The following is an 18,805-nucleotide window of genomic DNA, read 5'->3' as shown; positions in this document are numbered from 1 at the left end:
ATAATGTATGAAACATTTTATTTGCAGTTTGATGTATAGAAGCACTAGAAAAAATATGAAAATATGTGTTTGCAAATAATTCTTTATTTAAATAAACATCTTCATTTTATACTATAGATACAATTTATTTACGGATCTTAATTTTAAGCAAAATCGTAAAGCCTGTAACATATTTTTATAAGACTTATAAGAACTTACAAGCGCTTGCAACTAATATCTTTACAGACAGCTTCTTGCTAGGTATAAGATTTACGAGAAATCGTAGATATTTACAAATAATCGTACATCTTATACATAGCATAGAATTACAGTATCAATCATAAGTTCTTACAAGTTTTAAGAGTCTTAAGTTTCTATTTAGAATTGATCCAGTTACTTTTAATTAGATCGATAGTTGTTACTATTCACCAGCAACACATGTGAACGTAATATTTTAATTAAAATATAATTGAGGTATTTAATCAATTTACATAAACAAAATTAAGACAATATATAAATACAGTAATTTGAATCTGAAAATATTTCGCACATCAATTGATACAAATTTTTAATTAGAATTAGCAATTGCCGGATGTAACCTGCCAACGATTGGACGTTGTAACGATGTAGTAAGAACACGTGCCATTTCGCCAACGTGACCTGTCAGCAAAATTTTGTTAAATCGTTAATAAACGTTTTATTAGAGAGAGTAAACCAAATCATTAGTATTCCTATTATTAAGACTCTTGAAGGATATCATGTAGCTTTTTCTTTAGAACAAAAACATAAAAAGTGAACATTTTTATGTGTATATGTATTAATAACTACATGTATATGTATATACATATATACACATACATACAAAAAAATTTCACTTTTTACATTTCCGTTTTAGGGATAAAGCTATATGATCGCTAGATTATCCGACTATCATTACATCTACATTGAATCATGACGTCAGAAGCGGAAAATTACATTAATTTTTATTACTTGCTATTTGTAAATAAAAGCAAAATGATGGGATTGCTTCAAATATTATTTATGAAAATAGATTTATGAAAATTATTCTTATTCTTCCTGATAATCAAGTAAATAATCGTAAAAAGTGATAAAAGACATCTGAAGTTCTTTTATTCAAATAAAATATTGCGTAGCCTATTTTCACTTGCACATGACTTTCATGATGCACTTTTTATGATTATTAATTGACTGTCAGATGGGATAAGAGTATTTCATTAATTTTTTAAATTATTTGTAAGTAATCTTATTATTTTATTTTATCCAAATTGTCTTTTATTTACAAACGTAATAAAAATGACGTGTCGCTTCTAACTATGTCACGATTCAATATAGTTGTGGTGACTAATTAGGATCCTTGATAGTAAATAATAGCTTAAAATAATGATGAATATTTTGCAAAATGACAAAATGGACATTTATCTATTAGTGAAATTAAAATATTAATATCTTACAAATATTACAATGATCTCTAAGTCGAACGATAGGATACAACAACGAAAACTCTTGCCATCTAATTAATTCTTCATCTTCCTCTTGTGAAGTCGAAGCTGTCTAAAAATACATAAGTAACAAATGATCGCGACTATTTTTCACCAAGAGCAATTACAATATTAAATTAAATATGACTCAAAATTAAGTTAATTAAGGAATGTTAATGGATTTGTAATTGTTTTTCTAGTGAAGATTTCTTACATCGGTGTAACCCGTCATGGAATTTATAGTTTCCGTATAAATGTCATGTTGTTCATCGCGACGGAGTTGTGCTGCAGCTTCCGTAATTAATTCGCTAAATCTGGCCGCCACTTGTTTCCATCTTATTAAATCACCAGGCTATAAAATGGAACCAAAATAAATTATTTGAAAGAAACATTTTTAACATAATGCATTTTATGAGATTGGATTTAAATAGTTTTTTTTCCAATTAAAAAAAAATTAAGAGTGATATCAAATAATAAGTCAAATTCTCAATGTTAAAAAGAGTAATTCAGAATTGAATTGTACAAGATCTTTAAAGCTAAACAATTTTTTTAATAAATTGATTCAATATACCAATGAAGGATTATAAATAATTTATTATTACGGATAATTTAAAAAACACTGGTAAAAGCGCAACAGGTAATGGTGATCCGCGCAATTCGGAACATTCAGAGGGAGGTCCTGAGAGAGTTAAATGTCTTAAAAGATCCAAAACATGAGTCAAAAGCTCGCAATGACGACCACCAACATCTTGTCTAATAAGTCCTAGAGCATCTTGTGCGATAACTTGTGCTTCCACACCTGGATTATCAGCTGATCATATATAAGTATTAAAGCTCGTATTTATACTATTCACATAGAATATATAAAGTTCTCAAAATATCTTTAATATTATAAATAATAATTAATATTAATAAGTTATATTTAATTATATATACTCGTAAGATCGAATATTAAAAACTGAAATGTCAATTGAAAATCTATTATACTAAAAATTATAAGATATAAAATAGAGCAAAAATTTTTTTTTAAATCATCAAAGATTTATTTTTATAAAAATTTTAATTTTAGATTTAACATTACGATATCGTAATTCACCAGAACTGATGTTTTGCTGACGTTGAATTTGTAAACATTTCATTTTTCGAAGGACGTTGCATTTTAAGCATATTTTTAAGCGACAGTTAAATTAATATAATTACGAGAAATATTCAACGTCGTTCTCTTATACATTTATTACTTTTACTTCTTACATTTATCTTTGTTAATATTTACCAAGAATTAATTCTTGTACGTGCTGTGGCATTATTGGTTTCTTTAAGTGGCTGAGAAAAATTTGTAAAGCTGCCGCGCATTCCAAAGCAGCATTATTTGAATTTTCAAAATGCGGTTTATGGCCTTTTTTCAGAGAATTCAGGATATATCGTCGAACTTCGCGACGTCCTGCTCGTCGAAATAATCCTTCCACTCTAGCATCTTCAATGCAGAAATTAAAATTATTTTAAATTATTGTATATTATTAGAACATACGATATACATGTACGCGCGCGCGTACGTAAATTATAATATATAAGTATTTCGGTGTAAAAAAATTATACAGAAATAAAAAAAAATGTTTATAAAGAAAAGAGATAGAGATAAAAATTTGTTTTTTTATTTTGTTTTTATGATTTCATTATTACCAAATCACATAAAATTAAAAATTGATATTTTTTCAGTATTTCTATTTTACTTATATTTTGATGCAACATTATTGAGCAAAAGTTAACAAATATGTATTTTAAACTAGGCTTTCTATTATATTAGAAAGTTTCAAAGCCTAAAATAATCTTTTAAAAAAATAATATGATGATTTTTTAAAATAACGTCAAATATTATTTCTTCTTTAAAAGCTCATTTTTACAAAATGTTTTAACATTGAAAAACTTAATAGTTTACAAGAAAATAAAAGAGAAAACGCTTTTGTTATAATGTCTGCGATTCGTGTAAATTTTTTCAAAATGTTTTAAAGGCCTTTTTTTAATTTTTTGTGAGATGTGAAAAAGTCAGAAATTTTCCTGCACTTATAACAAGAAATATGTACATACATTTGTAATATACATGAAATAGACTTACGTTCTTTTAAAAAATGTATAAGTATTTTCACTACATCCAAAGATTTCTGCGATATTATATCGTCACCTCTATCTCGCCTGAAAATAAAAGAATAAGGAAGTGAATATTAAGAAATTGTAAAAGAAATAAGCGAACAATTCACGTAAAAATTAACGGATGTATACAGGAAGCGACTGATGCAACGCGGAAAAAATTTTTGTTTTCATCATCGTGTGTCCTCGCTGCTTCCCTAACGTGAGAGCTTATATATAAAGAAAATCGTCATGGTTCCCTTATTCGAATCTTTTAAGTATGTCGAGACAAATTTCTTGTCGCTATTTGTTATTTTATTTGTCCGTGAGTGTGATCCTAGCTTGCGGATCGTTTCGAAGGATTCCTAGAGAAGCATCCTGTCCTTCATGTAACTTTGATTGCCCAGAAGCCTTAACCGTCCAATTACCAAGGTAAGATTATAATTTAGAAGGATCGACAAAAGTGAGAAGCCAACTCACATACGCCTTATTTGAGGTGTAAAAACATATCTTCATGTGATAAGCTGACATTATTTTGATGTTAAAATAACAAACATCAGTTTGTTAACCAGGTCTGCACTATATCATATATTGTAGTATAGAATTAATAATATTTTACCATGCAAACTTTTTTTGACTTATATTTTACAAAGTTACGAAACCTGTTAAGAGCAAATTTTGCAATTTTGCTTTTAAAAATATTATAATAAATAAGATAATGTGCTCCTCTCTACTGAAAAAAATCACGTCACATGACGTATCAAAGTTACATAACAATATTATATAATTAAATAAATCACATAATCAATTAATCCAAATTAATTTATAATTTTTTAAAATAATTAACGTAATTTGAAAAGTCACATGATGATATATTTTTTCTTCTATTTCTATCATTCATATTCAATAAATATAAAATCGCATAATGAATAAAATTATTTTTAATATCATATATATGATTTTTCAAATTACGTAATTTTAAATATCACGTACTTTGGAACAATCTGTTACACGATTTACTTATCTTAATTACATGGTTTCGTTAAGTAATCCTATGATATGATTTTCTTTCAGTAGGGCTTGCTCACGGTGCAGATACATATCTTCTGACCATGCTAACATTTTTTTTTCTAGAAGTAACATTGTATCATAAGATCTTTTCAACCTTCTCTCTTTTTATAAAACTTACTAAGGCACGTACAAAGCCGAATTTTGCAAAGTTCTTAAAACATTATAATAAATAAATTTATCTGTAATTCAATAACTACATTTATAGCGCACACCGAGTGAGATATCAAAATAAAATTTTCTTTTAACTTTTTTTTTTTAACGTTCTGTGTGAGCCTTCAGCCAACTTTCCTAATTAGAAATATCGCAATTACATCATGATTTTTTTTACCGTAAATAATAATAATAATAATTTTATAGCCATAATTTTAGCATAAAGAAATTTAATTGTTTCTAACAAAGATCTCCAAATAAATCACTCTTGTCAACCTTTAAATCAAAAAGATAGAGATGAATTTAAGAATTTCCAATCTCAAACCTGACAACTTTAAACTTTCAAGCATAATAAAAAAATTCTATCAACTATAGAATTTGCCACTAATTTAAAAAACTTAAGAGTCCAGAATTTTAGAATTTAATTTTAATTATAAAAAAGATTATAAATGTATCTATATTTAAAATTTAAGATTTATTATTATAAATCTAATGGTTGAAAAAATTTGCGACAATGTTTCAGGAATCTTCATCAAGAATCAAACTTAATGCTTCAAAATTCTCCGTATTCTCTAGGAGAAATCTCCCAGAATACACGCGATGATGTTTCATTAAATAAAAAGAAAAATATAATGTCTTTTGGAAACTATAGATATCATCAACAAAAACCTGTTAGCCAAAATTTATTTGTCAAGGATTATCTTAACAATTCTCCCCAATGCTCAAACAGACAAGAAATATTTTCTCAAGATAAATCTATAAGAGGACATCCTCGTGTTGTCCCATCGAGACAAATTTTTGAAGAAAATTTGTTTTTCAGAAATCCTCGCAATAAATATTCAGAATCCTTGTTAGAAGACTATAAAAGAATGAAAGATTATGAAAAGGGCGAAGAAGATCCTACAAGAAAAGTACTAGTACATCGCGCCGATAGAGATACAAAGTCTTCAGGGAAATATTCAGGGGACACCTCTTCAAACGTCATGCAGTCAAAGAAATCCTTTCCTAAAGTTGAAAATGTTTATCGACTACGCCGGGAAGACATCCTCGACGAAGAAAAAAATCCAATCGAGAAGTCTTCGAATTCTGCCAGCGAGCTTAGGTATTCTCCAGAAAGATATAATCCCATAGGGTTCGATCCATTAGAAGTTAAACATGATCCTTATATTAAGGATACAGATATTCCAAAATCAACAAAAAAATTCTATAATAATTGGGACATCGTTAAGGATTCACAATCCTTGAATTTAGGACAATTTAAGAACAATTTCTTAGAACTATATCCTGCAAGTAAGCAAGAAATTAGGGCCAAAGACGACAATGAACAAATCAATTCTAATTCTCACAATTCTAAGGTTTCTCAGAATATAAATATATGGAAATCAAGAAAGGATGAAGAATTGTTCGATTCTCTGATGAAAGCAAATACCAAACCTTTCGAAAACGAGGAAGATAAAAATATGAAAGAATCTTTTAAAGACGAAACTGAATATTTTATAGATGACAATGATATGAAAAAATATTTTGAAGATGAAACTGATCAGAATACCATCAAAACTGGACGAAATAATATTAATCCTCATATATTTCCTCAGAATACTTGGGAAGGGATAGAGAGTGAAGAATTCGATGATTTAAAATTTATACGTGAAAATGATAACTCACAAAAGACGGGACAATTGGGATTATATTCTGAAGAAAATGATAAATACTTCCAGGACGAGCAAAACGAGGATTTTATCTTTCAAGATAAACCATATACTAGTATTGAAGAAACTGCTCACACACCTGTGATTAATGCCTACAATGCTTATATACTTCCCCGCTACTTAAATATTGTAAATGATAAAAGGTATCCTACCAAATTTGAAACGCAGGAATTGTCGAAAATTAAAAATAGTATACATGCAAATCCTGTAAAAGAAATGAATCACAAATTCTTCGAAGATAAGGATGTTGTTGGAGACAATATAATGCGCATAAAAGATCATATACTTCCTAAGGATACTTTCAATGTAGAGAAATACGACAATAATATTACGAACAAACGAAATAATGTAAAAAACAAGACCGAAGTTTTGTCAGACCTCGATCCTGATCTATTCGACGATATCGAAAACCCTCCAATAGAAACAACCAAATCGACACTAACGTAAATCTTTCCGTTGAATTTTTTTAGCGATAATAAATCGAGTTGAGGTATTCCATACAGATATACTTAGATGTCACAGAATTGAGTTATTTTTCATTTAAGAATTTTTTAGGGATTGACTTTCGCTTAATAAAAACGTCGACGAAGTAATAATTTTTAATTAAATAAATGATCTAAATCGAGCTAAATGGATTTAATAATAATAATTATTGTTCTTAATACTTTGAAATACTTTGGCGTGTATTCTGTAACTCGTTAACAACAATAATGATATCGTTACATTGTCGTCGCACAGATGGTGAACGATAATGTCGTTACTATTATAACGAGTTACAAAATCAGTTTTTATGTATTTAGAACATGATGCATCTATTGAAAAACAATTACAGATTCAGAAAACTAAACGAGGACTTGCGGTAAGCTCAATTTATAGGTAGTGGTACTGGTGCTGGTATCGATATAGGTTGCACTATATAACTACTGGTTTGGATGTCTCTTGTTGAACAATCCCTTGTGGCCTTATCTCCTGCTTGCAGGGCATCTTTTCTGTCTTTCCCAAGCGAACTTCTACGCAAAAGGTCGTTGCCGATTTCTTCGCTCTATCTTTTTCCGCACCAGTACCCTCTAGTTCTATGTTGCTCTTGGTGAGCATCGTTTTTGTCTCGTTAATTGATTTCTCAATTACCTGAGGTGAAGGTGCAGTCTGACAGGCGACGAGCGCCAGCAGGAATAACGCGCAGCAACTCTTCAGATACATTGTTCGTAAATCGAAGCCAAATCGAACTGATAAAACAGCCAATGTTGTGCAGTACACCTAGGTACAAGTACCTAGGAACTGTACCGAGTACTTTTTTTTCTGGTACCTATACCTATATTTAGGTATAATTTCTTGTGTACCGGTACTTATATTTAGGTACACTTTAGTTATTTTTCAAATCCACAATTGCTTAACTGAAAACTTATCATACAAGATCCGAGTGTGTAAATTTATTAGAATGATCTAAATTAGAATAAAAGTCTAAATGTTTATGATTTTTTAAATGTTATCATTCTAATAAATTTATTTACACATTCAGATACTGTGTTAATAAGTAACATTTTAATAATAGCAGGATCCTAAAGGTCACATTTTTACAATAAGTAAATGTGTATTTTGTTACATTCATGTATCATATATATGTCAATTCTGATAAAACTAAAATGGTTTTATAAATTAAACTTGCAAAGAATATTTATGTATGTATACATAAGATATATGTATAATAACTTAATAATTAAATATTATATTACGTGCAGATACATGAAATATATAGATCATTTTAACAAACAGTCGAAATTGCATTTTGTCGTCAAATTAAAAATAAAAATACTTATAAGACATACTTTTAAGGTACATTTAAAATACCTGTACCTGTACCTAGGTATATTATTTTGTTAGTACCTGCCTGTACCTCGGTACATTTTTTCTAAAGTACCTGTACCTGTACCTAGGAATTGAAAATAGAGTACCTTGCACAACACTGGAAACAGCAAGAAATAAATTAATATTTTATTTAGTATGGAAATACTTTGGCTTGTATTCTGTAACTCGTTAACAACAATAATGATATCGATGTTATAAATGTTACAATGAAGATGTTTGTAACATCTAAGGTTCAACTTGATCGAACTTGTAATGATGATTCTGTCTCACATGCCTTCACAGTACACTCGCATTGAGAACAGGAAAATCAATCCGAACTATGAATGATATATTAGCATGTCTATAACGCTTTCTCACACATTATAAGAATATTATCAATCCAACGACGCAAATATCTGTAAAAATCGCTGAAAAAGGACCTGTGAGTTCCAAAATGTATATTTTTTTGTTAGTCTTTTTTGTTTAGTTTTTTATATTGTAAAATTTAAGAACAATAATTATTAGATATTATTAAATCCATTTAGCTGTTTTAGACCGTTTAATTATTTAGTTTGCATTGCAAAAAACGAGCGAAATTTATTATTAATTTTTAACTTCCAAGTAATTGAAAAAAACAGTTTTAAAAATACATAAAGATATAATTAAGTCAAACAATATTTAATATTAAAAAAATTAATACTATTACCACTAAATATAATATTTAAAAAAAAAACATTTATTCCAAAATTGATAAAAAATTTTAGGATAAATAAATTAAAGGTATAATTCTAGATCTGGAATATACATTAAACTTATACCTAATAAGAAGAAAATATCATTTAAAAATAAATATAAATTTGTTATTTATTGTTAAGTTATTAAGTTTCATTTAATTAGTAATGTAGATAATAAGATATTTATTTTATGTGTAATAAATAATAAACATTTATTAATGTTAACATTTCTTCTCATTTTCTGTACATGTTCCATTTGAAAAGAAAGTTTTCTGTAATACAAATTCCGGATTTTTCTGTATAAATTTTTCTGTAATATTATTCTAAAATAAACGGACTATGAAAAAGAATTATTTGTATGCTTCTTTACTTTATTTTATAATTTTGTTCCATGCATGAATAATTTCGTCGACTATAAGTTAAAAGTATGATACAAAAAATTAATATCAGTTAAAATATTTGCAACATATAATTAATCATCGCAAAGACATAAAATAGATATTTCATTTTTTCTACAATATTATAATAGAGCTACGTTATATCTATTTATTTTTAACATTGATTTTGATGCATATCACTGTACAGTTTTAAGTAGCTTCTTTTTTCCAATATGAATTTTTTTCCTCTATTATAAAGTAACAAAAAATTAAGTAAATAAATTAATTAAAAGATTATATTTTATAACATAAAGTAGATAAAAAATTCTACATTGACATTTTTGTCATGCAAGCAAGTGCTCTAAATTTCGTACATATGAAATTGGATTCCGTCTGCGGAATTTGATGTATAAGCAAAAAGAAATATGTAAAAAAATGTGAGTGGTGACATAAGTTGCGACATAAATAAAAATGCAACTAAATCGACACAATTATAAATGTTTAATAATATGCAGCAAATTAGCCAATTTTACAACAACGCTTCCGTATTTACTGTAATGAGCATCTTTTCGTTTAAAGTACGTTTACAACACAAAAAAATTAACTGATAAATAAAAATTTATTTATTATTTTATTTAACTAAGTACAAAATACGATCAAGCCTGGATCTTAATAAGTTTAATAATATTTCTATAGATATTCTTCGTAGTTATACATAAACTGCGCGCCCGTTATATTAAATTAATAACTAACTTAACTTTTATGATATTAGATGCTATTTTGATTTCAATTTGTGATTATGTTTCAAATTTGACAATAATCAACGTGCAGTTTATATAACTAAAAGATGTGTGTTTAAAATTTATACAGAAGTATTATTAAGCATCAAAATCCGGCGTCGAGTGTCGATCATACTTGACACCTTACTATTATCTAATTTATGATAATTTATATTATTATAAAATGAAAAATAAAATGAAAAATAAAAAACTCTTTATATAAAAATAATAATCAAACGAAGAAAAGACAATAAGAGTCAGATAGTAAATAAAATAAAGCGATTATAATATTTAAATAAATTTAACTGTGTATATACATAGAAATAATTGAAATACAATAAATAAAATAGAAGTACTTAGCCGCTTGTGATGTTATAATAATGATAAAAACGTAAATTTGTAAAAACGTAACTAGTTTCGGCTCCAAGGATTGAGTCCTCTTCAGACATCCAAAAAATTATTGAATCTCTCCGTCCATACATGCCAGTCAAATCACAAAATTAAATAACATTGATAATAAACGATGGAAAGATCTAATAATAGAACAATGTATCTGTAATTTAATCATAAATTTGAACAAAACAACTGTAGGTAGCAGTAAGATCTTATATGAAAATTCTTTAACTCACCAAACGAACAAAACTATTTACACAAAATTGATTCATTAGTTTACAGTGTATATTGAGCGCAAAAGAGAAGTAAGACATAAAGTAAAATAAAAAAATCATGATAGCGAAAACTTATTATATTGTAATACCGTATTGAAAGACTAAACATTATAATTCTATTATGCAGCTACTGAGACTGATGAAACTATACTAAGTAAAAAATATTGTAACAAATAATAATAATTATGTTATTATATTTTTGTTTGTAGTATATATATTACTTTAACAATTTACATTTATTTTTCTCTCTCTCTCTCTCTCTCTCTCTCTCTCTCTCTCTCTCTCTCTCTCTCTCTCTCTCTCCTTTTCTTTATAAATTTTATTACTCTAATAATAACATTCAATTAATTAATTTTTTAATTTAAATTTTATTTTATTGATGATTTAAAAAAAAGAAATATATTAATATATAAAGAACATTGAAAGAAATATTCGAAATAAGCATTATCAATTTATTTAAAGTATTCGTAATTACTTGTAATTACGTAGTATACGTCGTCGTCAAAAAGAGTGTCTATATGTGTGAAATATTCATATCCATTCTTCTTGTTGAATTTCAAATAGATTCTTTTAACTCAAGTATAGTTTTCTTTAGATAAACTCACGGATACAAAATAATACATGCATAAAAATTTACGTAATTAATATATAAAAGCATACATTAATTTGCAGAAAATTTTGCCCATAGTCGATCAATGATATCATGACTCGAGGATGCATGAGACCGAGGACGCATATATTGCTTAATCACGCATAAAAATTTACCGATGCATCGAATCGCTCGCAATACAATTTCGCAAGCAACGTGAGTCGTTTCGTCGTCAACTCCAATTTTGCGACTAATGCTGCGTTCGGAAATATCACTCGAGTACCCCCGTGTATCGTCTTATCCTTGTTTGACATTGAATGAATAACAAGGATAAGACGATACACGGGGGTACTCGAGTGATATTTCCGAACGCAGCATAATCGCGGATTTCTTTAAAAAACAGGCGCGCTAATCCTGTTTCATCAGTTCGCTTTTGAATTCGATCTACGAACAATGTATCTGAAGAGTTGCTGCGCGTTATTCCTGCTGGCGCTCGTCGCCTGTCAGGCTGCACCTTCATCTCAGGCAACTGAGAAATCAATTAACGAGGCAGAAACGATGCTCACCAAGAGCAACATAGAACTAGAGGGTACTGGTGCGGAAAAAGATAGAGCGAAGAAATCGGCAACGACCTTCTGCGTAGAAGTTCGCTCTGGAAAGACAGAAAAGGTGCCATGCAAGGAGATAAGGCCCCAAGGGATTGTTCAACAAGAGACATCTAAACCAGTAGTTATAGTGCAACCTATATCGATACCAGCACCAGTACCAGTACCAGCACCAGCACCTACAATTATTGAGTATCCTAAACAGCCGATTGTGATCCAGCAACAGCAACGACCGATTCAGCCTCATCTCATACCACCACCAGTGCCAACCTGTGTTCCAATAAAATCACCGCCAACTCCTGCAATTTCCGTACCTTGTGACAAACCAATCGTACAGCCGACACAGCCACAAATTCACACCATCCACGTCATTCATCCGACACAGCAACCACCTATTCATGAAGTTAAACCGTGCAAGCCAATATTTAAACCACAGGTAAAAAAAATTGTCAATTTGATAAATTGTAAAAATTGAAAAAGCTCGTCATGTACCTTCAATTTTAACATTCAAATTTAATTAGTTAAATTTAAAACCTATTTAGTGATTAATCTAATTAATTTTACTACTTATTTATTAATTAATCTAATCAATTTTCCAACTGAATTAAATTGACTATAATATTTATACCATTAAAATCTATTAAAAGAAAGGAAACAAAAATTAAAATATTATATTATTATGATTTATTTCTTTATCATAATTCAATAATTGCCACTTATTTTGCAGCAATCGATTGTTCAGGTGCCCACAGTTTGCAAAAAATGCAACAAACAAATACCTGTTCCTAAGTTTCCATCAGATGATGCCTTCGCTTACCCTGTAAGTAGGAAACATTATTAAGTTCTAAAATTACTGTTTTTTTAGTTTCTGTTAAAGCTATAAATTGAGCTTACCGCAAGTCCTTGTACTTTTGGTTTTCTGAATCTGTAATTGTTTTTCAATAGATCATGTTCTAAATACATGAAAACCGACATTTAATTGTAACTCGTTATAATAGTAACGACATTATCATTCATCATTTATGCGACGACAATGTAACGATATCATTATTGTTATAACGAGTTACAGAATACAAGCCAAAGTATTTCCATACTAAATAAAATATTATTTTATTTCTTGCTGATTTAGATCTTTTCGCCATTTGAACAAAGAACTGATTGTGAGGTAGGTCCATACGAGTGCAACTGCCGACCAGAGAACCGCATTGTTGAGATAACACCCTATAAAATCAAGGATCCTCGCATGGCAAACCCTGATGGCGCAACTATTGATTCCCTAGATACCGTATCTTTTAACTCTATACCTCATAGATCCTCGATGATCTCCACGGAATACGATCCTAGCACTTCTAACATCATGTTGGACCAATCCATGATCCTTGATTCAAAAGGAGTTAGAAAGGCAGTAAGTACCAACTATAGCTGACTTAAGTAGTAATTATCATACGGTCCCACATTAATACGAACGATATCTCAATAGTGCGATATTCTTGAAATGCGATTAAAAAATGCGACATTAAAAGATTCCCATGTGTGTGCGTGCAATTCCATTGCTTTTTAAAAAATTCCTATGAAACTTTGTAAAAGATCTTTAAAAAAAAGTTCGACAGAGAGTTTGTATAAGAAAAGCTACATAATATTTGATTTCGCGCGCTGGTTTAATCCTTTATTTCCTCGAAGACTTCGTTCAAAAAGGAATTGGACCAACCATCTTTAAAAAAATTAAATATTTAAAACTTTGTATAGAACAAACGTACCTTCAATGGAAACATTCTCATGTATTATTTGTTCACAAAATAAAAAAAACAATTATTCATAAAAACCTTTTCAATAGTATTCTCCTTCTTTCAATCCTCTAACATCCAATTTTATAATAACTGATATACATAATAACATTTTTCTAAAGCAAAGCGCTGCAGTTGGAATCTTTTGATGCGTACGAGCAGAAATATTAGTTGTTCGAACAATTGCTGAAAATTATAAATTATCGTAAATGTATAGCAAATTCGTGTAGGAAGAGATCAATATCAATTGCACATATATTTAAGTTAGAAATGATACTTAAAAAAGTGTATATACCAATGATCCTTAAAACAATTAATTCTAAAAAGAATATAAATGCAAAATACATTACCTGTAATTTTTACAAATAATAAATATTGAATTATTGTTACAGGAGGAAAGGACGCATCATAAACATTATCTCCCTGTAAACCTTAACGTACAATTCCCTATTGCATATGGAACCGACAATACCCCTTATCAACCTCAGAACTATCCTTCGTACCCTTCGTATCCTAGTCCAAATTCTTATATCTACCCAAGTTCTTATGGAAGCTATGAAACCTATGGAACTTCTTATCCAATAAACTACGACTCTTTAGCTTCATCAAATAATGTACCAGCAGTGACTGTAAATGCAGGAGGACCATTTTATAATCCTCGCGAATCTCAACACTCTGACTCATCGTCTCGACCGAATAACGAAGCGCAACCAAGAGCGTTTTCGACTGATATTCAATCAAATCACGAGCAGAAAGAAATTACGCAGACCAACAAGGGAAGCGTCATCAAGGAAGTAATTCCTGAACCCAACGTAGTTACAATAAAATAAAAAGAGAAAAACAGTACAAGTCGAATTTTTAATGTCATAAATATATCTAAATAATATGTAATTAATTTAGTATTATGGCAAATTTGGGGTGCACTCCATTTTGCGGTTATAGAGCTCATAAGCATTATTTGTCCTTATTTATTTTTATAAATAACAAGCGTAAAACTATTGCTTATAGAGTGCGAATATAAAAATTGTATGTACTCTTTATCTCAAAATTACTTTTATTATTTATTGAATGTAAATGTTGTTAAAATATTGCTTTTAATTATCTAATTATTTTCTAATTTTTCTACAATTTTTTAATTCTTTTATATATTAAAAATATTGTTAGTTTAAACAAATATATTTTCTGTGTCAAAATAAAATATTTTTAAAACCACAAATTATGTATATAATTTTGGGCACTCACCGTTTTGAATTCTGCACTCCCATTTTTCTGGTTTTGCTGTATTATATATTTTTCTTTCTGCTTAATTCCCTTTCACCATGATACATATTTATACATGCGATTTGTTTCCGAATTGTATTCTTCAAAATTTTCAGAATTATCGGCATCGAGGTTGAGGATAATTTTACGCACCGTTTTAATTGATATTTTCCCAGACAAATTCACGTTGTTATTAGAATTTATTCTGTAAAATAAAAAATGTTATACATATAATATAGTTGAATTCAATATATTATTTATAAAAACAATCGGTCGCGTTTAGCAGGACATTTTTCTTTAATTATATTATTTTTAAAACCGCAATTGAAAGTTTTTTCACGGGATTATACTTTTAGATCTAGATAAATAGTCTTGTTCCAGAAAGACAACTGTAAATTAGCAATTGTAAAATAATATATTTTGTTAAATGCGACCAATTTTATAAATCTATCCATCATAATTTTGTCTTTCTTTTAATATCCTAATTTATTACCTAATTTATTACCATCCTAATTTATTAAGATTTGTACAGAAACTGAATAAATATTATATATAATATAAAGACAAATATAAATACATAAAAACTAATATTCTTATAATTGAATTTAACATATTTAACATATTAAATTTTATTTTATTGACATCACTATCGAAATTTTTGAAACTTATGAATGACATTATTCACTATTTCTTCTAAATTGATCGTTCCCAATTGCTGGAAACATCATTTGTTTGTTGTTGGACTATAACGATGGCACACGAAAGAAAACTTAATTGTTACAGGTTCGCAAACAACATCCAAATTAACTGTAAAAAATTAGTTGTAATTAATTATAAATTCTAGTAAAAAAAATTTTAAATACATGCTTAAAATATCCAAGACATAAGCAACCATCTTATTAAGATTTCCATGGTTAAATACGGAATATATTCCAGACAAAAAATGTTCCGCAAAAAAAGATTTTTACTGCTCAAATCAGTATCAGTATAGCCTCCAACTGTGAAATGTTTAATGATATAATTATTAAAATAAATATAGCTGGAAATATTAAAAAACATTCATTTCGTCTTCAATAAATTTCTGTAGAAACAAAATAATTTTAATTTAATTTAAATAAAAAATTATTACACAATGTATACAAAATTTTATATATTGATATCTCAAATAATGTTTACAAAATATGCGACTTATGCAATAAATTTTGCTATATAATATGAAATTTCAACTAATTGCACTAACGAAGCGATAAACTGACTACTTCACCAAGTTTACCCATATTTATATATCTAGTGTATTTATTTTAAAATAGTTCTTAACATTTTTTATCTTTTCTTCATAAACATATAAAAAAATTTAATTTTTTAAAGATAGTTATACAATAGATTTCTTAATAAAATACATTTGATTTTATGTTTATATGTATATCATTCGTATAAATAAAATTAATTATTTTGTACACATAATTCTCTTTCTATAATTGTAAATAATTCTTTTTTATCAACAGCATCAACGGTATCAATTAAGTATCTTTGTGTATAATTGATTTTTCCATTTAGCTATTATCACGTGATTGATTTTGCGCAGGTTCAATTATACCCTTGTCTGCTGATAATATAGCAGAAAATTCATCTTTTAAAGGCCGAAAATCTTGTGGTATTTCTTCAAGGATACTAGTTTTATATGGCACGAAAGGAGTTTGCGTATCAAGCTGAAGCTGAGCACGAGGTTCTTGTTGAGGAGTTGCTTCCTGCTGCTGATCACATTTAACAAGAGTGCATAGTTTGTGAAACGCCAAAGATGTCATTCTTGCCATCAAGATTGTTAGAAGCTGTACAGGACCAGGTGTTCAAAATTAACTGACCATGGAGCTATAGTTGCCCCTGGTCTTGGTTACATATTACTTAATAAAATATTTTTTAATTCTCTTTTATATAATAAAACCTACATAGAGCACATAATATCATAGTGATATATCACAGCAACATCATTTTTCCATTCCAATATTATAATAAAATTCAGCAGAAATGTCACTGAAATATTACTGAGATGTCACAGTAATATTACAATGTATCACTTAAGTATCATTTTAATTAATAATCATTTTAATATTAGTAAATGTACCAGTTAGTGGGCAGTTAGTAGATATGAATCAATTCGTTAGACAAAGTGGTACAAAATTGTAAATATTAAACTTTTAATGATATGTACAATATTAAATAATATTTATTATTATTATAAATAATAAATTTATTGTTTATAAAAATTTAATTACAAATTAATTTAGAATCGTACCATCAAAAGCTTTATATATTTGAAATGTTTCATCATTTTGTCCAACAATTGGTTCATATCCATTAACTAGTACATTTATCTTATGTAATATTTTTATGAATTACGATATTCATATAATGTTTATATTTATGTAATATTTATTGAGAAGAATTAAATTATTTCATATAATATTACATAATTGGAAAATAATACTGATTGTCAATACAATAACTATTACACAACATTATAATAAAGTAAAAGAGTAATAATAAGCTAAATATTATATAAATTATAAAATTATATGTGTATAATTATGTGATATCTTAAATGATGTCTTAACGACATCTCTAACGTTAATAAGACATGATAAAAACATTATTAATTAAAATGTCACTCTGTTATTTAAGGCATTATAATATTGCTGTAATATTACTGTGATATTTTAATGGTGGTTATTAACATGTAATATATCAATAATATTTCTATGATATTATATTTTTAATATGTAATATTTGTGTGATATATTGCAATATTACTACGACATTACTATATATTACGTACTATATTATATTATATTAGAATTATTTGAAATATAGACTAAGATTTAAAGAAACAGAGTTTCAAAAACAATTATGATCAATGAAATTCTATATACTTACAATGATTAAATTTGCAGCTTGCCGTAATAAAAATATAGTTGTAGGATATATTAGAATAATTGTTATTTCCATCAAACGTGAAACGGCAGCAACGGAAAATAGGATACCAGACAACATCAACAGAATTATAAGTTGGAAAAGTCCAATTAGTATCTATAATAAAAATATTTATTAAATCATCAGAATTAAAACAAGATTAAGTTACTCAAATTTTACAATCATAAAATTTGTAAATTTGTCGTTTGTATAAAAATTATATTAAAATCATAAAATTACATAATGTAAAATTCTTAAATATTAATTAATAAATATAAAATAATTAATACAATTCTTACACAAATGATCCACATTGCTGATGCGTTTCTTCTTTTCACAAACTATTTGCAGCCTTGTCAATCGCAAATTGTTTCGCAATAAAATTGATCAAGATTCTTGTTTGTAATAATTCATTGTATTTAACGAACTGCATTTCTTATATTGACTTCAGTCAACGAGAGAATTTAAAACTCTGAGAAATTTTTACAGTTCGACATGACAGAGATGTGAAATTTAATTTATATCTATTAATTCCACTAAGAAAACCCAACTTCATATTGCATCATGTTACAAACCAAAAATCAAACGACAGACAAATTATAAAAAAAAATAGAAAATTGTGTGTATGTACATACAAAAATAAATAAAGTAATTAAAATAAAGTT

The 18,805-nt window shown here is 27.8% G+C and overlaps 2 protein-coding genes across 2 annotated transcripts; both read right to left on the bottom strand.

Annotated features, from left to right (window-relative positions):
* Window positions 1-500: 500 nt before the first annotated feature.
* Window positions 501-15,339, bottom strand: LOC108775285 (uncharacterized). The gene is made up of 7 exons (XM_018541598.1): window positions 15,156-15,339; window positions 3,592-3,668; window positions 2,752-2,952; window positions 2,081-2,289; window positions 1,693-1,830; window positions 1,452-1,551; window positions 501-639 (listed from the first exon to the last, which is right to left on the bottom strand). Exons 1-7 carry the CDS (start codon window positions 15,176-15,178, stop codon window positions 548-550), a joined length of 840 nt encoding a protein of 279 aa, XP_018397100.1. The 5' UTR covers window positions 15,179-15,339; the 3' UTR covers window positions 501-547.
* Window positions 15,340-16,726: 1,387 nt separating this feature from the next.
* LOC108775278 (uncharacterized) lies at window positions 16,727-18,681 on the bottom strand. Its single transcript, XM_018541588.1, has 3 exons — window positions 18,440-18,681; window positions 18,105-18,257; window positions 16,727-17,002 (listed from the first exon to the last, which is right to left on the bottom strand). The coding sequence occupies exons 1-3, from the start codon at window positions 18,452-18,454 to the stop codon at window positions 16,727-16,729; spliced, it is 444 nt and encodes a 147-aa protein (XP_018397090.1). The 5' UTR covers window positions 18,455-18,681.
* Between the last annotated feature and the right edge of the window lie 124 nt (window positions 18,682-18,805).

This window comes from Cyphomyrmex costatus, unplaced genomic scaffold, assembly GCF_001594065.2.
Source record: "Cyphomyrmex costatus isolate MS0001 unplaced genomic scaffold, Ccosl1.0 scaffold296, whole genome shotgun sequence".
NCBI classification, from domain to species: domain Eukaryota; kingdom Metazoa; phylum Arthropoda; class Insecta; order Hymenoptera; family Formicidae; genus Cyphomyrmex; species Cyphomyrmex costatus.
This window is presented reverse-complemented; position numbering and strand designations above follow the sequence as displayed.

Coding starts and splice junctions, on each gene's coding strand:
- LOC108775285 (XM_018541598.1), bottom strand. CDS start 15,178: ATGGGAGTGCAGAATTCAAAACG. Junction 3,669..15,155: donor GGAGTGCAGAATTCAAAACG/GTGAGTGCCCAA, acceptor TTTTATTTTCAG/GCGAGATAGAGGTGACGATA. Junction 1,552..1,692: donor CCATGACGGGTTACACCGAT/GTAAGAAATCTT, acceptor ATGTATTTTTAG/ACAGCTTCGACTTCACAAGA.
- LOC108775278 (XM_018541588.1), bottom strand. Junction 17,003..18,104: donor AAGCTGCAAATTTAATCATT/GTAAGTATATAG, acceptor GGTCCTGTACAG/CTTCTAACAATCTTGATGGC.